Source organism: Notothenia rossii, assembly GCF_949606895.1.
Source record: "Notothenia rossii genome assembly, chromosome: 8".
NCBI lineage: Eukaryota > Metazoa > Chordata > Actinopteri > Perciformes > Nototheniidae > Notothenia > Notothenia rossii.
In genome coordinates this window covers 75303494-75330173 of record NC_136906.1, presented here as the reverse complement: position 1 = coordinate 75330173, position 26680 = coordinate 75303494, and the positions used below count along the sequence as shown (strand labels likewise).

The 26680-nt window shown below is 40.5% G+C and overlaps 1 protein-coding gene across 1 annotated transcript in view; it reads left to right on the top strand.

Annotated features, from left to right (window-relative positions):
• The window catches only part of scara5 (scavenger receptor class A, member 5 (putative)), a gene marked incomplete at its 5' end in the record, with an annotated part of 62876 nt that overhangs the window by 4173 nt on the left and 32023 nt on the right, over positions 1-26680 (top strand). The window contains 6 exons of the mRNA XM_079645318.1: positions 4343-4542; positions 5011-5189; positions 6610-6736; positions 7393-7561; positions 13478-13558; positions 18871-18978. Coding sequence (XP_079501444.1) covers positions 4343-4542; positions 5011-5189; positions 6610-6736; positions 7393-7561; positions 13478-13558; positions 18871-18978 — 864 coding nt within the window. The remainder of the gene's footprint in view (positions 1-4342; positions 4543-5010; positions 5190-6609; positions 6737-7392; positions 7562-13477; positions 13559-18870; positions 18979-26680) is intronic.

Sequence of the window (26680 nt, the reverse complement as noted above, 5' to 3'; positions counted from 1 at the left end):
TTGCATTAACACTAAGCTCTGAGCAGCAGCTCCATCTGTATCTTTAAAATAATCCTAACAAGATCATCTGACTGAAATGTGGTATTTATTTTGTGTTGCTTTTGGGAAAACGTTCTGTGGGAGAGAAATTTCCTCTGGAGGGGATTTCAGCCTTTTCATACCATGTACATGCACAACAACCTGTAAAACACACTTCATGAAACCCCTAAAAGCATAACAGGGCCCTTTAACTTCCACAAAATAGATACATTATTACCAACCGTACAGCATTATGTGTGGCTTTGTTCAGGGGAAAAGCACTGGTTATCTAGAACAGGGGTTCCCAAAGTGGGGTTCGCGACCACCCGAGACCCCGAGTGGGGGTCGCCAGATGATTTAAAAAAAAAAATAATAATAATAATTAAAGTTTAAAAAAAATTGATACATTTTTTTTATTATTTAAAAAAAATAATATTATTATTATTAATAATAACGTTTGCATAGACATTTTCAGGGGCGGACTAGCCATCTGTATAATTTCCCCGCAACGAGGCTCCCCCTTTCAGTGTTTCTCAAACTTTTCTCAAACCCCCCGTCGACAGGGGGTCGCCAGTCTCTGGCACTGTTATTTTGGGGGTCGCGGGCTGAAAAGTTTGGGAACCCCTGATCTAGAACAAGATTAGAGCACTAAATGGCCTCTGCTTTGATTTGTTTTATCTTTTTTAAGGACCAGTACTGCTCGGAAGCTCCACTCTGGCATCATGTTCTGGTTGACCTTAAATGTGTGTGTGTGTGTGTTCTTCTGGAAACAGACCATCATTTAGCAATTAAGCTCCCTGTGTAGTGGAGAGGTTTCAGCTTATTTCGTTTTTCAGGTCATTAGAAATAACCCTAACACACATAATGAGCTGGAATTGAGATGGTTTGTTTGCATCAGTGTGGCTTTGCAGCACTTTCCTTTCTCTGAGGTCATGCAGGCGTTCCTTGGTCATAAAATCACACACACACACTTTTATCACTCTCCTACGTGTGTGGAAACGTAAACATTCAAAGATTTTGTGATATCACGCTGTGAGGGCCATCAAAGTGTTAAAGAGCATGTGTGAAGGGAATTATCTGCTTCCTCACGTTTCCAAAGTTATTCCCTTTTTTCTCCATCAGAGGTATTTTTTGCACACATTGGTCCCGGCTGTCCTGCTGAGAGGATGTCGTCATGCCGTAATGTTGAGGGTCTGGTTTCAAAACATCTCCCGGGCTATCGAGTCGTTACCATGCAACTTTCTCTCAACATAACATGAAACCAAGGAGCTTTTTCTCATTAGAAACGGTGGAGAACAGAGAAAAGGAGAAGTGGCCTTTGTGCCAACGCCAAAAACAAGAGAAGAAAGTTGCATCAGTAATATGTCTTCAAATGTGAGCAGCCAAATAAACGTGTGTGACTCAGATCTTGTGACCCAAAACCCTCCATAAACATGTTGTCCCTCTCCGATTTTATCTTTGGCTTTTCGGATTTGTGTGTTTATGACTTTGCCATCCCAAAATCCTTCTCGTTAATGTAATTAGGATTAAGTAGAACATCAGTAATGTGTTAAACTGGATCAGAACTCGTTTTCCCACGAACTCTTAAATGAAAACATTTTGGTTTTTTAAGGTGACATTAGCATAAAGCAAATTATAGATAATCTCATTGTTAGAAACAAAAAACAAAAACATATTAATTTAATAAAGAGATTTAAGATAAACAACAACATGCTGGGAGTCCCCACTTGTGGAATAAGTACTGAGATCCTATTATTTTGCAAAAACCACAAAAAAACATTAAAAACTCTCGGAATTGTTCAAAGTATTCTTCTGCAGTAAATTGCCTCATGACCAATATTGATGAGTACTGATAATCATTTGTAGTTAAGTTAAGTAGTTTTCTTTTACATTTCTAGCAAGGTGGAGCTATTTTTTGTCACAAAATAAGATTGTTTAGCAGTTTAGTTGAAGGGTTCTGAATATGTGAGAATGTGTGTAACATCAGGAGGATACGTCCCCAGCTGACCCAGACATCAGCGCAGGTTCTGGTCCAGGCTCTCGTCATCTCACGCCTAGACTACTGCAACTCCCTCCTGGCTGGTCTACCTGCATGTGCCATCCGACCTCTGCAGCTCACCCAGAATGCAGCGGCTCGTCTGGTCTTCAACCTTCCTAAATTCTCCCACACCACGCCGCTCCTCCGCTCCCTTCACTGGCTTCCAGTAACTGCTAGAATCCACTTCAAAACACTGGTACTTGCGTACCATGCTGCGAATGGATCTGGCCCTTCCTACATCCAGGACATGGTTAAACCGTACACCCCAGCACGTGCACTCCGCTCTGCATCAGCCAAACAGCTCGCTGCACCCGCACTGCGAGGGGGACCCAAGTTCCCATCAGCAAAAACTTGTGGGTTTGCTATCCTGGCTCCAAAATGGTGGAATGAGCTCCCCATTGAAATCAGGACAGCAGAAAGCTTACACATCTTCTTCAGACCGAAAACTCATCTCTTTGGACTCCACTTCGAGCGATTGAATTACTAACAAAGCACTTATATACTAATAAAGGACTAGCTTATCTAAAGCCAGTTGAGTAGCACTTGAAATGTTTTGGCTCTATGAAACCTGATGTACTTATATGATTCTGTTTTCTTCAAGGTTGTATCTTCCTGGTCGAATGCACTTATTGTAAGTCTCTTTGGATAAAAGCGTCAGCTAAATGTAATGTGGGTTAGGCCCTTTTCAAAAGGTTCAAATAGGATTGTGAAATTAGTGATAGGGTACTGTAGGAAAGAAGAAAATGTGTATTTATTTTTGATATACTTAAATCATAACTTGTTAATATTTAGGAAAATGTTTCATCCTTAACACTGTGTTGTATGTCGGTGCAGTTGGTTGTGCGTAGGTGTTCGGATCAGGGGGAGCACAGGTTCAAACCCCACTGCAGTCAGCATGTCGTTGTGTCCCTGAGACACTTCACCCCAAATATTGCTCCTGTGGGGATTGCCCACAGTATTGAGTATGTAAGTCGCTTTGGATAAAAGCGTCTAACAAGTGACATGTAATATTTTACAAGCTGACCATACATTTTTTTTTTTTTTATATATATATGAAGTTTAAACCATACAGTAAGTAAAGTTGTCAAATAAATGTAAAAAGTAAAATATCTGAGAGTATGCATAAGCCCGTATAAAAGTACCTCTAATCGTTCTGAGGTACAGTTCTCCAGTGAAAAGCACTTACAGTAGTTACTTTCCATCCCTGGGAGTCCATTCGTCATATCTTTAATAAAGCGGGCTCTCTGCTGCAGGTATTGGACGAACAGCAACATGCAGGGGCCAATTTAAACATCAGCCAAAGTGAAGACAGAATGTCCATAATATGTTCTCAGTAAAGCACAGAAAACCTCAAAGTGAGCCAGCCATGGAAAATGGTTTTGAAGTCGTAAAAATATTTAGGTCATCATTTAACAAAACAATACATTTAGAAAAAATAAACAACAGAAATTAGTGCAGACGACTGGATCGACATCTGCTCTGCATTAGAGGTTCTGGTTTGGTCCAGCTGACAGCAGTGATTGATAGTTAATGATACTCGATTTGGGGACTCAAGGATCAGTGAATCAACAAATCTCCAGAGATGGCAAAAGTACACACATCCTTTACTCAAGTAGAAGTACAGATACTCGTGTTTAAAAATACTCTGGTAAAAGTAGAAGTACTGACTAAACTTCTTTACTCAAGTCAAAGTAAAGAGGGCTTTGAAATGTACTTCAGTAAAAAGTACCCATAGCTACCAGCTGTTTTAAAGAGTACCTGACCTCCCTTTATATTAATAGAACAATAATGTCATTGTTAGCTAATGAATGTTTCCATGCTTAACAACGGCAACATGACAACGTTTTCATTGGTCCCTCTTCTTTAGAGAAGACCAGGAAATGATGGATACACGGATCGTGTTCAAATCAATAGGCACGCAATGACTCTAAATAATAATGATCACGCCACCAAACACACATTCAAACTAAAGGAACCAGCCTGTTTGGAAAATGTGAGAAGTAGAAAGTACAGGCATTTGGGTTCAAAATGTAAGAAGTAGAAAGTACAGGTATTTGAGTTCAACATGTAAGAAGTAGAAAGTACAGGTATTTGGGTTCAAAATGTAACAAGTAAAAGTAAAAAGTCGTCAGAAAAATAAGTAGTGGAGTAAAGTACTGATACCAGAAAGATGTACAGTAGTTAAGTACAGTAACGAAGTATTTGTACTCCACTACTTCCCACCTCTGGGGATCAGTGAATCAACACATCTCTCACCCTCTCTTCTCTTTCTCCCCCACTCCCCAGTCTCTCGTTCCCAGGTTTCCTCTCAGCACCAGCAGGTTCTGATGGAGAACGTGACCCGGATGTCGGAGCGCTCTCAGCGCCTGCAGCAGACTCTGGGCGAGCCGTCCACCCAGGCCGACCTGCTGGAGAACATCTGGAAACTGGAGAACCTCTTCCAGAACCACAGCGACTGGCTGCAGAGGCTGGAGAACCTCATCAAGGTAGGTCACAGGACAAAAAAAAAGAAGAAGCAAAACAAGAGATTTCACAGTGCCGGGTTCAAGACCTGGGAACTGTCACAGGAAAGATGTTCAATGACAGTATAATGTAATAGAGTTTTAAGGTCCTAAATGCACTTTTTACTTTAAAGCGATGTGCTTTTCATTATTCCTCTCCAATCATCATGTTGCTTGTATACATTGTTTTAGAGCAATTGTAGTTGAAAAACACAACAGCATTTTTTCTTGAATTTACGATTAAATAATCTCAGAATTATGATATTTGTTTTCATAAATGTACCACTTTACTCTCAGAGATTGTGCACATATTATTGGAGAAAAATAAAAGTGCTTTGGCATTAGCCCCTCCCACGACTGTATATGTTTTAACCTATAATGGACCTCATACACCACCACATTTCTAATTGATATTTATGATGAATGACTATTTCTGAATCCCTTTCACCACAGGGCCTGGAGGTGGAGCTGAGGAACCTCCAGTCTAATTCCCTTCAGTCGGAGGGCTACCTGGTGCAGCTGGACGACAGGTTGTCCTCCCTGAGCAGTTCCACCGGGAGGAACCTGACGAGCCTCAGTGTGGAGGTGACCCGAGCCTCCACCTGGCTCCACGACCAAGACCTCTTGTTCAGGTACAGCCAGAGGTGGGAAGTAGTGGGGTACAAATACTTTGTTACTGAACTTAAGTACATGTTTCTGGTATCAGTACTTTACTCCACTACTTATTTTTCTGACGACTTTTCAATTTTACTTCTTACATTTTGAACACAAATACCTGTACTTTCTACTTCTTACATGTTGAACCCAAATACCTGTACTTTCTACTTCTTACATGTTGAACTCAAATACCTGTACTTTCTACTTCTTACATGTTGAACACAAATACCTGTACTTTCTACTTCTTACAAGTTGAACACAAATACCTGTACTTTCTACTTCTTACATGTTGAACTCAAATACCTGTACTTTCTACTTCTTACATGTTGAACTCAAATACCTGTACTTTCTACTTCTTACAAGTTGAACACAAATACCTGTACTTTCTACTTCTTACATGTTGAACTCAAATACCTGTACTTTCTACTTCTTACATGTTGAACACAAATACCTGTACTTTCTACTTCTTACATTTTGAACCCAAATACCTGTACTTTCTACTTCTTACATGTTGAACTCAAATACCTGTACTTTCTACTTCTTACATGTTGAACCCAAATACCTGTACTTTCTACTTCTCACATGTTGAACACAAATACCTGTACTTTCTACTTCTTACATGTTGAACTCAAATACCTGTACTTTCTACTTCTTACATGTTGAACCCAAATACCTGTACTTTCTACTTCTTACATGTTGAACTCAAATACCTGTACTTTCTACTTCTTACATGTTGAACCCAAATACCTGTACTTTCTACTTCTTACATGTTGAACTCAAATACCTGTACTTTCTACTTCTTACATGTTGAACACAAATACCTGTACTTTCTACTTCTTACATGTTGAACTCAAATACCTGTACTTTCTACTTCTCTCATTTTCCAAACAGGCTGGTTTCTTTAGTCTGAATGTGTGTTTTGTGGCGTGATCATTATTATTTAGAGTCATTGCGTGCCTATTGATTTGAACACGATCCGTGTATCCATCATTTCCTGGTCTTCTCTAAAGAAGAGGGACCAATGAAAACGTTGTCATGTTGCCGTTGGTCACCATGGAAACATTCATTAGCTAACAATGACATTATTGTTCTATTAATATAAAGGGAGGTCAGGTACTCTTTAAAACAGCTGCTAGTTATGGGTACTTTTTACTGAAGTACATTTCAAAGCCTCTTTACTTCTACTTGAGTAAAGAAGTTTAGTCAGTACTTCTACTTTTACCAGAGTATTTTTAAACACCAGTATCTGTACTTCTACTTGAGTAAAGGATGTGTGTACTTTTGCCATCACTGGGTACAGCTTTATATTACAGTGAAGATGCTCATTTCCAAAGTGTAACTGCATCACAATGAGGGCTGCAGAATTAAATAATATCTGTTTCTCTTCTCCTTCAGGGAAGCCTCAGGTCAGGTGAGCTGGCTGAGAGAGAAACTGGACGAGGTCAACTGGACGGTGGGAGCTGTCAATCACACCTTCAGCAATGACATCAGTATTCATCACCTGAAGATACAGGACTTACAGGTTAATCACAACGTACACAAAACAGTCCTACACATTGATGTTGCATTCACATGCTCCTTGAGCTTTACGTGGTTATGTGGAAACAATATGGAGATACAACAACAAGGATTATGACTAAGAACTTTTAAACAGTGATTATTCAAGTTGTTATCCAAGTATGCTGAAATAGTTTGATGTTTTATATTAGTGATTTTGTCCTAGACTTGTTGCAACATCACTACATTATCTAAATCACTAATATACAGCTTGATATACAGAGTTAATGCCATTTTAAAACCTTTTTTTAACTAATGTAGCTCAACTTACAGCAACTAACGATTAAAACCTGATACCAAATAGCAAATTACATGTTAGCATTGATATTCAAAAATGACATAATAAATGTTTTTACCATTGAACCAACCTGTATTTTTTTCCGAAAGTGATTTGCCACATTTATGAAAACTTTTTACAACGTTGATATTCAGGCTTGTAATTGGGGCATTCAAAGGAACAGGAACTTATGGAACATATGTTGTATAACTGTTGGAAGCACAAAGTCATCATTGATAAAGTACAGGAAATACACAATACTTTTAACCTGAGTTTTACTCCTTACTGCAGCACACTGATGAAGACTGCCGGTGTTAACACTCTCCTGTTCTCCTGCTGCTCAGATCCAGATCAGCAACATCACAGAGGACACCAGCAGCCTTTGGGTGACCCACGTCCACACGGAGGCCGAGCTGAGGAACGAGATGGAGATCCTGAACACCATCACAGAGGACCTGCGTCTGAAGGACTGGGAGCACTCCCTGGCTCTGAAGAACTTCACCATATTCGAAGGTCAGTCAAGAAAAAATATTCAGATCGTGGCTCTGAGGACAAAAGAATAACGTTTATTTAACCAGCACTTGGCTTGATCCCAAATGACGCAATTCAGTGTTTCTTTATGGCCTAAATGTGTCACAAGTCCAAGTACACCTCTTCCCCCAACTGCCCCTGTGGTTAGCTGTGTGCGTGTCTAACGCCCCGTCCACACAGCAGCTTTAAAAAAATCTTCCAACGCTTCCAACGCTTCTCTGCCCATTCACTTTGAATGACGTCGCTTTGCCTTGTTTTTCGCCGAACTGCATTGTGGGGAAGCAAAGCGAAGATTTCCAAGATTTTCAGGATTCAAAAGTTGAGCAATGTTCAACTTTTGAAGCTGAGCTGGAAGCGTCAGCCAATCAAATCCCGTTTATGCAAATCTGACAGTACAAGCGCTAGCCAATCAAACCGCGTGCAAGCTGGGAGAGACAGACCGCAGTTCATTTCCTCATATTCCAAACGAGAAATTCCGGTAGCAAATCACCCGGTTCTTTTTACGACCAGTAACTATTTACCGGGATACAAACCGGAGGAACCAGGCATGGAGGGAGGTGGCAGAGACAGTGGGTGAAACTGGTAGGTTTTCGCCTGTTTGGGGAGTTTATATATAAATATATATATATATATTGCTCGCATCAAATCCCCGGGGTTTTTTGCTTTGTATGTCGGGAGCGGGAGATTCATGTGATTGGTTGTTGCAAAAAATCCCCAAGCTCTCAGACACGCCCACCTCCAAGATTTTCAAGATTTTTTCAAAGCTGCTGTGTGGACGTACCGTAATAAGCATTCATTTCCTGATTTGCAGGTCAAAAGGCATCAAGATGTCGAAATTCAAACTTTTAAAAACGTTTTCAGCGACAGATCAAGAAAGGACTTGTGCATGGGCAAAAACTATCAACATGAAGGACAAACAAAAGTCGAATGTTCAATGAAGACACCTTCACGTTTTGGACGTATGTAGTGTGCAGCTAAGTAGAAGAGTAACACATGACAGACATGTGAACGCATCATGAACCTTACCTAGCTGTTAGTATTACAAATTCCTTTGGATGGAAAATGTGTTTTTCAAAATGATAGTGCTAGCGGGCCTGAGCTAATCGATTTTTGCATTGTGATTGATTACAAGCAACAATAACACTAAAACATGATTTTACACCGTGTGATTAGTAACCCGGGGTATAGAGAAACTCTGAATGTCTGATTAGTCCCGACATGGTACAACTCTCTCTGCCCGGGCACCAAATGACTCCCCTGGCTTATTAAAATCAGAATAGGTATGCTGTGATGTAATGCTGGCAGGGGACTCAGCCCGTGTTGATTGATGCGTCTGCTTCACATGTGGGTGGGATGCCGTTTCTCCCAAACCTGGAAACAATTGTGGGTTAAATTTAGACGAAACATCCAGGGTAAAAAAAACAGCTCTGTCATTAGTTTTATCTCAGAAGCCCATTTGTTTGTTGTTAGCTGGCAGTCACCTTAGCCAAGAAAAGTTTCACATCTCTATCCATGTTTATTCTTTCTCTGTTCTGTTCCCGTCTCCTTTTTACCCCTCCTCTTTTTTCTTCTTATTCCGTTTATTTGCATTTAATTCCTCTGTGACTCATGCCACACATGTTACTTGTTGTATTATCAAAAGACACATAAGAAGCTGTTTTAAAATCTGGCGTGGAGACTTTTACTTCTGCAGGTGGTAGATAGTCCTGTGCTCATCCTCAATGTTGTGGCTTATCAGTAAACCTTTGGAATTCCAGAGGCAACATGTCACACTTCATATTTGAATGTAAGAACTATGCTAAATGCTAAAGGTGTACACACTCATACTTGTCAACCCTCCCGATTTTCGCGGGAGACTCCCGATTTCATTGCCCTCTCCCGGTTTCCTCCCGGGGTCATATTTCTCCCGCATTTCTCCCGATTTCTGACAAAATCAGATTTACACACGACTGTTTCCACTCGGATTTTAATACAGCTACACCATTGTTTGGTTTCCATGGTAACATGTCTCTTTAGTAGCGCGCCCAACTCAAAGTCTGAGAGGGTGAGGCAGATAGTCAAAGAAAACAGAACAAGAATCGACAACTACTCTACTCTCTGCTCACTCCTTTCCTTAAATACAGGTCCAGCCCACACATATGCTCCATCAAGGACGGTGCTACAGGCCGCAACTACAACTACAATAAGCATGTTAATGTTAATCTAACAGCTCCGGCGATCCACTAGCAACCCCCCCCCCCCCCCCCAATTTTGCATTTTGAAATGCTCCCGATTTCTGAGGTCTAAAGGTTGGCAAGTATGCCACACACACAATATTTTTTTTTCTTCTCCCAAGCGTATTCACAGTGGTTTATCCAGGTTTGGCCATAAAATGACACAACTCCAAACAAGTCTCATTGAAATACGTATCTTGACATCAAAGGGTTTTAGTGACACGTAGAGATTTTGGATTGAAGATCTGTTGTTGCTGAAAACTGCTGATGTGAGGGACTTTTTGCTGAGTTAGTCAAATGTTGTGAGCCGAGCAAAGCCGAGGCCTGGAAACATTTACAGCCATCGGTTTCAGCTGATGGCAATTAATGTACATTTTGAGTGTCGTGTTTGCTTTGCTCGATAAGGGTCCTATACTGTAGCTCAGTGGTGCCTGGCTTACACACATTGAAGTCTTACGTATTTGTTGATTTTCATTTGCTATAATTTAATGCATTTGGAGGCGTGTGGCGCAGTGGATAGAGCCTTGGTGTTGGGATCAGGGGGTCACAGGTTCAAACCCCACTGCAGTCAGCATGTCGTTGTGTCCCTGAGACACTTCACCCCAAATTGCTCCTGTGGGGATTGTCCACAGTATTGAGTATGTAAGTTGCTTTGGATAAAAGAGTCTAACAAGTGACATGTAATGTAATGTAATTTCAACAAAAAGATAGGAAGCGCAGGTTATCCATTTCAACGATATCCTTCATAGATAGTGTCAACTTTCACTACGTCTAGATTCCAACATCTTACTGTCCTCATGAAATATCATAACTTAAAATGTCTCTATGGGTCAATAGGTAAATACATATTGTCTTATATCCAGGCCAATACTGTAAATGTCTCAGTGTAACAGAATCTGTCCAACCACAGCACTCTGCTCTAAATCCCCTCAGGATAAATCACTTTTAAACACAGCCCTGCCCTCTTACATTAGGGACATACATTAAACAGGTTAGCCTCCTTATGACCACAGTGTTGTCCATCTGGTCTCTGTTAAATTGACTGTATTCTCGAATAACTTAAACCTTGATAATGCCTTGCGTCATTCGTCATGGTGATGTATTTCAACAACTCCCGTCCTTATCTTCCCTACATCTGACATACAAAAATACAGACTCACTGCCCTGTTGCTCCACCCGATATTAGATTGACTGAATGTTGGACGGAGGCGCCTGAACTCGACACTGGTGTTGTATTCTTGGACTCAGCACTGTCAGATGTTCCTGAAGGGACCGCTGGGCTTGTTATTGTTTAACCACTCTCAGCTGAATGAAGACATCGGTCCCGGAGAGCCAAGAGATTAATAATGTGAAGCTGTGCTAAAACAAACTATCTTGGAGGACGCAAGTTCATCAGGACCACCAGGGTGAACTGTCTTTACCAAAGCTGGGCGAGACAGACACACTCATATATCTTTGAAAAGTAGATGATTTCCAGACAGTATTTGATCTATGTAAAGGTTGGAGTGGATGTGTCCAGCTTTCTCTCACTGCTGAAAGAAACATTTTGGGTTTTATTTAACTTTGGCTACTCCGACAAGAGTTTACAACAAACAATTCTTGAGATGGGTTGTGGTACGTTAACTCCCCTGTTGATGCTAAATCCCTTTTCGCCAATTGGCATGAACACCAACACACACATTCACAGCCCAATACTTACCCTTCAAGCCACATTTTAGCCTCCTAGGGCGAAAACTGTTGCCTCCAAAGGGTGGGGAACTTTTTGGCAACGAGTGACCATAAAGCTGCTTGTTGTAGATCAAAGTAAGTAGTAGACTAAGATAAATTAGAGAACTACAACATCTCAATCAGTGGGACAACATACCATGTCTACTTGGGCCCCGAAATGTGTGTTCGACCTTTTCTGACCTGAACATATCTTACTCTCATGTGTTGAATGGATTGCCATGAAATGTTGTGCAGAAGTCCACGGTCCTGCTGACCTTTGTGAACCTCTGACAATTCAACTCGCTCCCACAGCAAGTCATGGTTTCAGTTCTCCATTGAAATATCTATTACATTAACATGGTGCAAACATCACATTCCCCTGGAGGACATTGGATCCACAAACTAGCCCTTATTAAATTAACTGGTGTGCCCAATAAAATAAAAACCCAATACCCAGAAAACCTGACTCCTAAACGTTCTAGTAATAGGCACAAACACTTGCATGAAGATCTTTTTATACTTATCACCTTGTTGCGTTTAGATTGTTGCCACATCTGTTGTATTGTTGACTGCTGAAGACCATAGATCTAAGAAGTCCAGTCAAAAGTGTGCAGAGGCCCAATATTAAAACTGAGGACCAAAGGTTAGCGCAGGTCAAAAGATACAATGTCAGAAGAAAGTAACTTTCACAAGCCAACACCACAAAACCTAAAGGTATTTTAATTATAAAAGCAGACACAATGAAGAAGCTGGAAGAAAGGAATGTTTGGCATTTTATTCTAAACAACGGCAACAAACTCAAAAATGAATCTCAATTGTTTTGCTATAGATCAACTTTTCATTGCAATTCAACCTAATGCTAAATTAACCTGAACTCCGTGAGAGTCCTCACTCTGTGGGCTTCACAAGAATAGAAATACAGCAACACACACCGATACACAGATGGGGCGGTAGACACCCGGCCTTCCTTCTTAATGTGACCTTTTCACGGTCTCGTGACCTGTGGTGATCAGTTAACTGTGTCCAGTTGTGAAGAAGCTCAATCTGTATCTCAAAGTCAGTCAACAGCTTCAGATGAAGAACATTAGCGGCTCTGAAGGATCAGAACCGCTGGACATGTGCTGGACAATAACATGCTCTGAACTGTTAAGCATTGCCACAAGCTGTATTACAGTCCACCTTGTTAAACATGTGGTTCCCATTGTGGTCTCTCTCTCTCTCTCTCTCTCTCTCTCTCTCTCTCTCTCTTTCTCTCTCTCTCTCCTCTTTCCAAGTACAATAAACGTTTTGGATTGAATCCGTGGACCAGTTGTAAGAACAAGTTTGGCCTACATTTTGGCCGCCATGTCACTGTGTGTTTGGTGTGTGTGAACTATAATAAAAGACAAGAAAATACCCGTGTTTCTTGACACTGATAACATAATTATCTGCAGAAATTAGGCTAAGTTGTTCGTATCTCTCTCAGTTCCATGTATTCCCTTTTTAAGTGATAAGCTACACGGTTACTGCCTTCCTTGACTTTGGCAACACTTTTCATGATAATCGCTCCAACATGCTGTAATAATAAACGTCCTGACACACCCTTGGTGGAGCTTCCATTTCTCTTCAGGAAGTACAGTGAGATAGAGGAAATGTTGATGTCAATTTATAGTGAATGAAATAAAAATATATGCTGCTGTAAGTAGTAAAGCAGGAATTACGTGTTTGCATCAAATATCTTTTCTTGATGCTGTTTTTCACAATCTACAATCATGATTCTCCTTTGAAACATATATGCTAAAACACCAGAAATCTAAGCGGACAAAGTTTAGTTTTTTCATCTAAACTTCAGTACATTTAATCATCCTATAACTGCAAGATAGTGTGCTGTATGTGATTAACAACTATCTACAATCAACGACAAAGTGTGCATTGGTGTTTGTATTGAGTGCATAATATCACCAACACTTTATCTCATCAATTGTGTTTCTCTCTGCAGGTCCTCCGGGTCCAAAGGGAGATAAGGGAGATCTTGGGAAGGTAGGACCCCCCGGGGTTCCTGGACTGACAGGATTGAGAGGTGAGTACTACAACTCTACCATTCAGATGTTATTGAGTAGAATAACAATGGAATAAAGGATCACTGTAGGAAGAGATTTTGCAACAACGTACAGCAGTGACCATTAACTGGCGGCCCGCGGACCACATGCGGCCCGCCAGACATTCTCATCCGGCCCGCACGGTGGGGGTGACGGTGGCGTTGGCGGAGTGGTTAGTGCGTTCGCCCCCCACTAATTTTTTTTTATTACAATGTCTCGTGAGTAATGTGCAGTACCGGAGTCCAACAGAGAGGCAGCAGCTGCGGGACAGTAGACTGCGTACTACGTAGCCTTCCCCGCCCTGAAGAAGAAGTGATCCTTCGTTAGGGTGAAGAGACTGCTACGTTTTATGGTCCGCAGCATAGATATATATAAACACTAGATGGCTCAAGGGGGAGTCACCAGCGTAGCTCACCGGCGGCCATCTTGCCACAGTCAACAACTACAGCTGTTGTAAGGTGAGTGATCTGCACAGAAATACTCATAACTCGCTGAAATCTTGACTGATTTACAAACGGTTTAGTTTATTATAAACGTTATTAGCATGGCTATGATACAGGAGACAACAAGACACATGTTGAAAAAAAAAGTTAATGATTATAAGTATGCAGTATCATAACTACATCTTTGATGTTTATAACAAACCAAACCGTTTGAAAATTGAGCAATCTATAGTTATTTCAATAGTGCACCATAGACATAATGTTACGAATGAGCGAGCTGCCTGTGGCAAGATGGCCGCCATTTGGCAACGTCGGTCTCCATTGGCCAGCAGCGCGGGTGAGTCATCTAGTGTTTATATATATCTATGGTCCGCAGTACCTGAGCGTGCTCCTCTAGAAACCCCCCCGGTCAACAACTTCAAAATTATGGGCAATATAAAAATTGCTGTCCCGCGAAAGTGTCTATTGGATAAATGTTGGCCCTTGGACAAATGTAGTTGGTGATCCCTGACGTACAGTATGTGTTCTCAAGCAAAGAGTTAGATGAGAAGTTGATGCCACTTTAATGTCTCGATTCTCGTTTCCGTGCTCGTATACATTTAATCAATATTGCTTCCAACTTCTATTCAAACCACGTAATACAAATCCTCAACCTAGAAATGCTGTGTTATTCAACTTTGAAGTATTTCATTTTTAATGTTTGTAATGTACAGTTGCAATAAAGAGTATGTGAACCCTTTGGAACAACCTGGATTTCTGCATAAATTGGTCATAAAATGTGTTCTGATCTTCATCTGAGTCGCAACAATAGACAAACACAGTCTGCTTAAGCTAAAACCACACAAACAATGATATGTTTTTATGTTTTTATTGAACACACCATGTAAACATTCACAGTGCAGGGTGGAAAAAGTATGTGAACCCTTGGATTGAATAACTGGTTGACCCTCCTTTGGCAGCAATAACCTCAACCAAATGTTTCCTATAGTTGCATATCAGACCTGCACAACGGTCAGGAGGAATTTTGGACCATTCCTCTTTTCAAAACTGTTTCAGTTCAGCAATATTCTTGGGATGTCTGGTGTGAATCGCTCTCTTGAGGTCCTGCCACAGCATCTCAATTGGGTTGAGATCAGGACTCTGACTGGGCCACTCCAGAAGGCCTATTTTCTTCTGTTGAAGCCATTCTGTTGTTGATTTACTTCTGTGCTTTGGGTCGTTGTCCTGTTGCATCACCCATCTTCTGTTGAGCTTCAATTGGTGGACAGATGGCCTTAAGTTCTCCAGCAAAATGTCTTGATAAACTTGAGAATTCGTTTTTCCGTCGATGATGGCAATCTGTCCTGGCCCTGAGGCAGCAAAGCAGCCCCAAACCAGGATGCTCCCTCCACCATACTTCACAGTTGGGATGAGGTTTTGATGTTGGTGTGCTGTGCCTTTTTTTCTCCACACATAGCGTTGTGTGTTCCTTCCAAACAACTCAACTTTGGTTTCATCCGTCCACAGAATATTTTGCCAGTAGTGCTGTGGAACATCCAGGTGCTCTTTTGCAAACTTCAAACGTGCAGCAATGTTTTTTCTGGAGAGCAGTGGCTTCCTCCATTTTATGACCAACTTATGCAGAAATCCAGGTAGTTCCAAAGGGTTCACATACTTTTTCTTTCAACTGTATGTAGGAAATGGAAGATCAGGTATTTCTATGAGTTCAAACTATTTCCTCTTAATTCATGTGAGCCCAAAGACGTAAAAAGTTTAATATTGCCTCGTGATTTTGGATGGTTTTACAAGCTGCAGGTCATAAACTTGTCCCATAAATGTACAATGTAAACACCAAGTCTTTTGAGTCACATGCCTTTTTTCTTCACGTTTGAGCGGCATGCAATGCTGCCTTTTTACGCAAAACAGACTTTGGCTGGTGTTATTACCTTTACGTTCATTGGTCATATAGATACGTTTACGAAAACAACACCCCCAAGCTTTGGATGGGGATTTATTTTCAGACAGGGCATGGACGGGACCATTGGGACGGGTCATCCATCTTTGTCTTCACCAAAAAACACAATATTAACCTTCATCCAGACACAATCGGCACCCAAGAAAGCTGAAATGACCATTTATCATAAATACTCTAAGATACTGCGATATGAATCCAGATGTTTTTTGGACCCCTTCCAGCGGGGTACCTCTTCCTCCCGCTCCTCCCCTGTCATCATCCATCCCACATTCCCAGGCCGATGAACTGCAGCTCCTGCATCACATTTCCAAGAAGCATTATCTTTCTGCTGGAAGGAAAACCCCCACCATTAGTGTGATTCCAGGAAAAAGTGAATTAAAATCATTTCTAACTGTAGGAAAACAGCCTGTTTAATAGATAGCGAGGAAACATAACATTGAATGGAAACTTCCCCGAGGACCAAAACAGGCCAATGTGCCCAACGTCCATCAATCAATCAATGTTTATTTATATAGCCCAATATCACAACTGTTACATTTGTCTCAGTGGACTTCACAGTTTGAACAGAATATCAGTATGACAATACGACACCCTCTGTCCTTAGACCCTCACATCGTGCAAGGAAAAACTTCCAGAGAAAACCCCACAGTTTAAAGGGGAACATGGGAGAAACCTCAGGGAGAGCAACAGAGGAGGGATCCCTCTCCCAGGACGGACAGACGTGCAATAGATGCCGTGTGTAAATTGAAAAGATAATACATTTGCAACATAGGTAGTCCAAATGTTTGGAAATGCATGTGTGTATAATAAGAAGATGAATCCACGAGGATATCCATCCAGGACTTATGATCCAGGACCACAGCCACGACTCAAGATCCAGGACTCGCGATCCATGACACAGGACCGCAGGATCATCCATGACTCCGGATCCCGGCGTATATAGACACCAAAAAGAAAGAAATTTGGGGAAGCTGGGTTAATCGGAACATGAGAGTACACAGGTATAGACAGAGAGAAGGAAGAAGTAAGATGTCCATCAAGCTTTTTGTCTGTAGTGAAGGGGTCTTTGAATAATAAGTCAACCTCTGTAGGGTTCATACATTATAGGCTACAAATAAGCCTTTTATTTGATAGGGTCAGAGTTGTCGTTCTTTAAATTTAACCTATATTTGTTAAAACAAGATTACATGTGATGAAATGTAAACATTATATATATGGGAAATAAATACACATGTCTTGTCAAGTGGATACATTTGAATTCAGGAGAATTGCTTCCTAATTGAGGTCTTTACAGGTCATGAATCATGGACTTGATTTTGGATCTGAAACAGACCTGTGGAAACGTATACATAAATCAATTTTCCTAAGAAGTGACCCAATGTAAAAGACTATGAGGAAAATCAGAGCCAGACTCAAAACTATACATCCATGAAAACCAGTGTAACTCCGAGTCGATGCCAACCTGAAAGAAAAAGCTGTTTTTGAAAGTTGACATTTCTTAGCTGACAGGCTTTTGGATGATAAAAAGACCATGTTATGAACAGGGTTACATAATATGTCTATAAAGCAGTGCACGCATGTTCTTCTATTACTCCATTTACATCGAGGCCAAGCAAATCTGTCATCACGTTCAGGTTCTGAAAATCCTTTTTGACTTTCGTTGGACTTTCCTGCAGATCGCACAGAACATGTCTGCACTCCTTCCAAAATGTGATTGATTGCATTTTCCCAGAGGAGTTTTTATGACGACAGCGTTATTGACCCTTTACAGCAGACAGAAAAACATCATCCATCAAGTTGTCTTGTGTCTTTGTTCCTAATGCCTTGAATGTAATTGTTTCAATGAGATTTCTGTGTGGTCACAACGGTGTAATCAGAGCATATCGAGGTATTGACAAAGGTCGCCCTTCATACGTCAACGTTGCATTCAAAAACTCGTTACTACATTAATTTTAAGACGTTTGAGTGTGCTTAGTTAAAGGAAAGTCCTCAATGAGTGCAACAGGGCGGGACTTTTCAAGAAAACGGTTTTTTATGGAACAAAATTAAGGATAGCGCTATTCTTCAAGCATTATAGATTTGAAACGTAGAGAGAAGTAAAATAACTATAAGTGAAAATTACTTTGATGAAACATCTGTATGTCTCCCCTTATGTATGCGAGGGGGAAGAACAGGAAGCATTAGGGCTTCTTGTAAATGTATCATGAAATCCTCATATTATTTATTTCCTGTTTTTTCGAGTTGATATATGGTTGAAATGATTTTGCAAGTCAAAGTGAACTTTAATCACTTCTTAATTCAAGGTTCAAGGTTCTTTATTGTCAAACTAACATAGCTACAGAGTAAGTATGTCGTTGAAAATCTTAGGTCACAGGCTTCTCCAACAATGCAACACAATAATACAGATAAGCAGACAATATTCAAACAATATTAAAATATACTATATTAAAAGTAATACAAAAAGAAAAATAGTTTAAAGAAAAGTGAGAATTTTTTTTTTTAATACAAGGCCTGCATTTAATGATTTATTTGTATTTTGCACCTAAACATCTCATGTATGGATTTGAACAGATTCCTCCTCAAATGCTTATTAAAAATAACTTGTGAAACTGTTTATTTAGTGGAACCGCATATATATACTTAAACGTTTTTTCTAAAACTGCCAGGAAGTGAAAACAGCTTTGAATTTTAACCTATTACAGTTTAATGTCAAGTATTGAATACAATTGACATGCTTTACGTTTGAATCCCACCTCAATGTGCTTTGAATGGTATCATAGCTCATATTGAGGAGAGTCTCATGAACAATATTGCAGTATATTATTCTTGAGTTTTTTCCTATTGAATGATTTGTAATCACTTTTTGAGTTCAAGCTTGTGTTTGTTTGTGTTTCAGGGTTCACCGGAGAAAAAGGGATGATGGGCAGCCGGGGAATTAAAGGGTCTGTCGGAGTCGACGGTTTTCAGGGAGAGAAAGGAGACATCGGACAACCTGGCCCCAGAGGTATGTCTCTCATATAAATCAATACATGTTGTATATTGTCAGAACTACAACTTATGTATTTTGGGGGAAACTTCTGAAGCAATTGGAAACAGGACTCAGAGAGACACGATGGAGAGCTGGAGCTGTGATGGCAAACACTGAAGGTTTATTTGGAGCTTCGGCCGGAGAATTCACAAGACATGTCAAGAGCCACAAGTTGACACAGGTTGAGATGCCAAACCAATTCTCAAGATCTCTACCCCAGACCCATGTATTTAGCTAGTTCTGAGAGAATAATCAACATGGTGCATAACAAGATAGAAGCATAACACCTCACCATCAGCTGACGCCAACAGGCAGGAACAGGGAGACAAAACACTGAGAGCACAGCAGCCAAGGTTACAGGTGCGTGTGCTCAGTCAGGACAGTTTAAACTGACAAACTGGGTCCAAGTTATGGACCTTGGAAAATATTTCCCCAACATGTATTATTTAAGCAATAGCTCACGACAGGCGACAAAAAATACACACTCTAATTTAAATAGTTTTCATTAGTAAATAATGATGTTCAAAATAAATTAGTCCCTCCGTTGCCTTCTGCATAAAACATAGTGCGAGGTGGTTGCTATGCAACAACACTAACAGCTAGCGAACATATTAGACAGAGAGCGTTGATCGATTATTTGGCTATTTATTTACATTCATTTGTATTTTGCCGTTTATTGTGCAGCCACTGAAAGACTGTCCAGCATCAGTAGCATGGCTTACGTGGTCACTTGTACGGTTGAGGTTGTTCGAGGCTGTTGCTTGGCGTGGCGAGAATATTGCTCCACTTTCTCCGGTCCCCGAGATTGGGCTTCCAGTAGCTCTGGAGAGAGCTTTCAGACCTGTGGCCACTAACGTTATAATTTCTCTGCTTTCAAGACCTGCATCAGAAAGCTTTTGAATGGTGGTACTTTTCCAGTTGGTCTACCTTCTCTTCACGTAGCTCCGCATGTCGTCATTTAGTTGCTTTTTTTCTGGAGATAGGCACTGCTCAATCCTCTCCTTCTAAGACCCCCCCAGAGGTCGAAGTTAACGTTAAATGTTTCCATCTTAAGCTTTGTTGGTTAGTTAGTTTCGTAACGGACGTAATGTAACAGTTGTAACGGTTGTAGCTTTTCTCAGACGCGGAGGGATACATGACTTGTGAAAAGTAACTACAATTCTACCCGTATATATTATATCACGGCTAAGAACCAATCAGATTGCTTGATTTGACTTGTCCGTTTTATGAAGAAAAGCAATGAACTGTTAGACGTCACAGCCAAGATCGCCAATCTAGACGTCGAAGCACAAGAACAAACACAACCGATTCCTTATAGTAATTTGAGTTTAATGTAACAACTGCAATGCTGTGTACTTTATGGGGTAACAGTAGTAGTTACTATAAATGAGCCACTTATTCACTCACCCCACAGCTCGTCAATCACAAGTCAGTAGAAAGAGCGTGTTACTCCCAGCAGTCTCGTACAACTCACAGCTGAATCTTCTCAACGCGTTCACAGCTCAAATCATTTCAGACGGCTGCTGGAGATGTTGACTTTTTTAGTAGAAAACTCCTCTGCAAGAATTCTCCGGCACGACCCAATCTTTCACACGTTCTACATCACGAACAGGTGGCTCTTATTTTTCTTTTTATGTTTCGCAATGGTAGCTAGTGGTTAACTAGCCGTGCCTTCTTATATTTATTCCACATAAACAGCTGTCTGTACTAATCAAATCAGCTGTCTTACATGAGGTAATGCAAGGAAATGTTTTACCATGTATAATCGTAACAAAATAAACAGCTCTGTATATTTTTTGAGCAGTATAATGTTCACGAGGAAAAGTGGAATTGAGAACACTGCATAACTTACAGCCTTCTGCAATCAGACAATGTTTTGAAACTATAGTGCCTATGACGTAGTTAAAAAGCACAAATACTTAAGGCAACACATATATAGATATTCAAATTAAATAGCTGTTTTAGGGTTTAAATCATCCATAGAAGAAGTTTAAAGGGGCCCTATTATGCACATTTGCAGGTTCCTTCGTACCTTGTGCCCCTCTGTTGTGATTGGCCAAACGCTTGGAAATGTGTTGGAGTGCTAGCCAATAAAAGCACGAGTGTTACATATTGATGACACTATGTCATGGAAGTAAACAAAGGACCCCAATGGAGGCGTTTTAGGCTCTTTAAGTCATGTTTTGAATCAATCAGTCAATTGCCGATTTAAAAAGATATGTTATTTCCCCAACACATTTAAAAGTATGCAGTGACCCATGTGCTTTTGCACCGAGCCTACTGCCCCTTATGAGCAATTCAAAATAAGCCACTAATTCTCAAATATGATTCAAAATCCACAATGAGCATGTAATAGTGTCGGGACAGCTGAATATACGATTATGTTCGTTGGGGAGAGAGCGTCTGGAAATTCTTCCCCATTTTGTTTTCCCAGTAGTTTTCCATCGCACACTATAAATATATATTTCCATGACATGAGCGTTCAACTTTTCCAAGTAGAAGTGAGAATAAAATGCCAACTTTTTGAAATAGAAAATATTTTGAACACACTAAGACTTGATGACGTAATGCTACAGATTCTCTCTGCCTTTCCTTCCATGCTCTCATCCATTTATTAATCAATCAATCCATTTATCCACACCCGTATAATCCCCCCCGACGGGTTGATGTTTCCGCTCTGGCATCACCAGCCACCCAGTGCCAACCATATCACACACACACACACACACACACACACACACACACATCACCATGACAAATGAGATTTTTGGTGCGAGCGTGTCGTTGTGTGTGTACGTTCACGGTGTGTGTTCAGCCAGCAGCTGTTGCTGATCAGAGTTGCTCAAATGTCCTCTGTTGGAGTCCCGGTGTTGCCAGTAGCTCCAAAACCTTGGACCAGATTGTTCTGTTGTCGTCGGTTTGAGCGCATGGGTATGGATGTTATGGCTCTACTCTCTGCACCAGACTGTTTTTAGATAGTTATTGCTGTTGTGTCGTTATTGTCAATTTTTCCATTATTGTGTCAGAATCAGAAATCCTTAATTTGTCCCACAGGGGGAATTGACGTTGTTACAGCTTCCTTATTAAGTTAAGAGGCAAGCCCATGCTAATAAAATAATATAAGTTCAGATCCATGGTAAAAAGAAATGCACTTGCTTTTTTGAGTATGTCGCTTCATGGTTTGTTGCACTTATTCTAAGTCACATTTGTAAATGTAGTGTACAGGGACGTGCACAGACATTTTGGGGGGCAGGAGCTCAAGTGAGAAAAAGGGCACTTTCCATAATCATAGATAAAAAAAGAATTAAAACAAAAAGTTAAATATAGTTGCACATCTCTGACTTACTGACCAATTTATTTGAATACCCTCACATTCTCGCAATTGTTTAATACTCAACAGAATTCTACAAAATAATCAGTTAACACAGAGACAATGGTCTTATTTAGTCATTTTGTCATTATGGTCTATTTTGCTTCCATGTTTTCTTCCACTCTAATGGAAAGAAAAACTTCAAAAAAACACATATAAATGGTGTTCGTTTTACGACCCTGTCTGAATTCATCTATAGATATAAATCTAATCTGCATATTTTTAACAACATTTCAGGGGGAAATACTGACTTGACGTAAGTAACTATCTGGGGAAGGGGGTCCGGTTATGACACGCAGCTGAGAGGTCGGGCGGGACGAGGCTCCGACGAAATTAATATATTTCTACCATATTTAGTATCCAAATCGAGCTACTTGTGACCGAAAACATTTGCCAATATAGGCTTTATTTCGGATAATGTCGAAAAATCGAGGGAGAAGACAGAAAGACGATAAAAAGACAGAAATTGGAACTCTACACGAGGACATCACGGACGAACAGACACCTAGCGATAGCACGATGCTAGCCCAGGTGGACTATAGCCAGGATGAGAACCAGATCTTAGCAGCCATACAATCCATGAGAAATGACTTTTCTGGACAACTACATGAAGTGGTTTCTTCCAACCGAGAGATAAAAGAAGCTATCGGGGCATTTTCTGAAAGGCTCACAGAGGCAGAAACCCGCATTAGCACAGCGGAGGACCAGATCGCTTCGCTAGCAACCCAAGCTAATGCTACGCAGAGAACAGTCCAGAAGCTCATCTCACAGATGGAAGAGCTGGAAAACAGACAACGCCGCACCAATCTGAGGTTGGTTGGACTACCCGAAGGATCGGAGAGTGGAGATGCCCGTACATTCCTAATGATATGGCTTCCCAGGGTGCTTGACATTGAAACGGGACAGCCATTGAATATAGAGCAAGCCTACAGACTGGGGAAAACGCCGCAACAGACCCGGGAGCAGGATGGGTCGGATAAAACCCGACCACGGATTCTTCTGGTGAAATTCCTCACATATCGAGACAGAGATCGAGTAATGAAAGCAGCACGTCTGAAAGGAGACATCACAGTTGAGGATAGCCGTGTCATGTTTTTTCCTGATTTTTCCACTGAAGTCCAGAAACAACGGAAACTTTTTGATGGTGTGAAACAAAGTCTGCGCCAAATGCGCAAGGAATATGGATTTATGTTCCCGGCAAAACTGCGAATTCTACACGACAAAAGATGGCACTTCTTCACTTCCCCATCCCAGGCTGAAGAATTCATCCTAAAGATGAAGAAGGTGAATACCAATCCAGACGTGTAGAAAGAGTCGCCAGCTGAAACGCGCCAAGAAGGGCTTTCAGATGACTTTGACTGAAAGAAATCGACATTGATCTGTTCTGGTAAGCTTTAAAATGGACTGATTGATGACGAGCTTGGAAATTGGAGTATAGAGACATTATCTGTCCTCTCGGGCTAATAATCAAAGACTGATACAAGGTCACAAATGAACATTGTATTTACCATTCGTAATATAAATATGCATGTAGTCGGAACGAGCTCCGACCTTTTTCTTTTCTTTTCTCTTCTTTTTAGTGTTATAACAACTACTGGTTGCTTGCTTGCTGCTCCTCAAGAGGATCAGAGTTTAGTCAAATCGGAACCGGTACTTGGGAGGGAGGGGAGATGTGCTTGGTTAGCTGCACAGGGTTTAGACTAGGTCTACTTGTTGTTGCCTCCTTTAGGAGAGGCCCCTGTTATTTCCTGTTGTATTTGTTTGTTCTAAAGGCACACTTTTTCTTTTTATTTCATTATAAGGCATGGTTAATAAGGTGGTTACACAAGCTTAGTTTACTGTTTACATCATGAGTGGTCATACTAAAATAAATATGATTTCATGGAACGTTAGAGGTCTTAGGAAGCTAGTGAAATTAAAACAAGTAATGTCTAGGTTGAAGCAGCTCAAAACGCAGATAGCTTTTATTCAAGAAACTCATTTACTTTCCAGTGAATATATTCCATTACAAAGGAGATGGCAAGGTCAAGTCATATCTGCCTCATTTTCCTCTCAAGCCAGAGGGGTGGCAATACTGATACACTCATCTGTACCATTAAGGGTTTATAATTTCATACAAGACACTGCAGGCAGATTTGTTATCGTCCAGGGCTCTTTACTAAATCAAGACATTAATCTAGTATGTCTATATGGGCCTAACAACGATGATGCACAGTTTTATAATAACTTGTTTCTGACTTTATCAACATTACATGGCCACATATGTATGGCAGGGGACTTCAATTGTACTCTAAATCCGAAACTGGATAAGTCATCAGGTATGGACACCTCACATATGCAGAGTAGGAAAACAATACAACACTTTATGAGTGAGTTAAATCTTTGTGATATATGGAGAAATAGAAATCCTTCCAGACGGGAATATTCATGTCATTCTACTACACATAACTCTTACTCCCGCATAGACTACTTCCTCATTTCTAAGCCTATGATAGACAATGTTAATGACTCAGTGTATAAAAGCATTGTCATTTCTGATCATGCATTACTACTAGTCAATTACACTGTAAAAGCAGCTACCAGGGGTCTAACAATGTGGCGATTAAGCCCACGATGGTTACATGACAAACAGTTCTTAACCTTTGTCGGGGACAATACTGATATTTACTTTAAAGTGAACACTACTCAAACATCAGCATCTACGAGGTGGGAGGCATTCAAGGCCTATATACGCGGGCAAATGATCAGCTATACAAGCAGTATCTCTAATAAACAGAACCTTAAGCTGTTGGAGCTAGAAAAAGATATTAAAGAACTAGAGATAGAAATTAACCTTAATGATACAACAGAAACTAGACAGAGACTGGCTATTCTAAGAGCACAGTATAATGAGCTGTCCTCAAATAAAGCATTAAATAGCATAATGAAACTGAAACAGACATTCTACGACCAAGGAGAGAAGGCAGGGAAACTACTAGCCTGGCGTTTAAAATCAATGCAGAATGAAAGGTCAATTTTAGAAATAAAGTCAGAGGAAGGGACAACAATTACTAATCCACAAGAAATTAATAGTTCTTTCCAAAAATTCTACTCTAAATTGTATATGTCAGAATGTCCAGCCTCAGCTCATAATCTTCACAGCTTCCTAGATCAGATAGAAATACCAGTCCTGACAGAGGACGCAAAAGAGGTGCTTGACTCCCCAATCGTAGCATCTGAATTGTCAGAGGCCATAGACAGTATGAAAGGAGGGAAAGCCCCAGGACCGGACGGTATTCCTATTGAAATCTACAAAAACTTCAAAGACATGCTGTTGGTTCCGTTATTGAACATGTGCGAAGAATCGCTTGAGAAGGGGGAGCTGCCGCCATCATTACGGAACGCACTTATAACATTAATATTAAAACCAGGGAAACCCCCTACAAAGTGTGAATCCTATCGCCCCATTTCTCTGATTAATAATGATGTGAAAATAATAGCCAAAGTCCTTGCCAGAAGGTTAGAGAAACACTTGCCATATATTATTGCACAAGATCAAAATGGCTTCATTAAAGAAAGACAAGGCTCTCACAATATTCGTAGGTTAATGAATATTATACATGCCAAACAAGAAACATCTGATATGGCTGTGATAGGACTTGATGCGGAGAAAGCCTTTGATAGGGTCGAGCACGAATACCTATTTGAGGTGCTGCAGCGCTTTGGAATTGGCAGATATATTCTCAAGTGGATTAAAATCTTATACCATGACTCAACAGCTTCAGTAATGACCAACTATATGGTATCCAAACAGTTCTCTCTGTCCAGAGGTACAAGACAGGGATGTCCTTTGTCTCCCCATCTTTTTGTTATGGCCATCGAACCTTTAGCGATTGCAATTAGAAGCAACACTCAAATAACTGGTATCAAAATTAATAATATTGAGAATAAAATAGGATTATTTGCAGACGATATAGTTATTTTTTTGACAGACTTGAAACAATCTATACCTATATTACTAACTTTAATAGGAACATATGGCAGCTTCTCAGGCTACAAGGTTAATGCATCTAAATCTACAATTCTCTTTCTGAAAAAATCTGAGAGACTGAATCCGCCACTAAGTACTCCTTTTAGGAATATTACGGACAGCTTTACATACCTTGGAGTTAAAATCACACCTACAATAGAATCCGTTATACCAACAAACTATAACCCAGTGATTGAGTCAGTAGAGGAATCTATTAACAGATGGAAATCTTTGCCACTCTCAATGATAGGACGTATTAATGTTTTGAAGATGAATATTCTTCCTAAGTTCCTGTACCT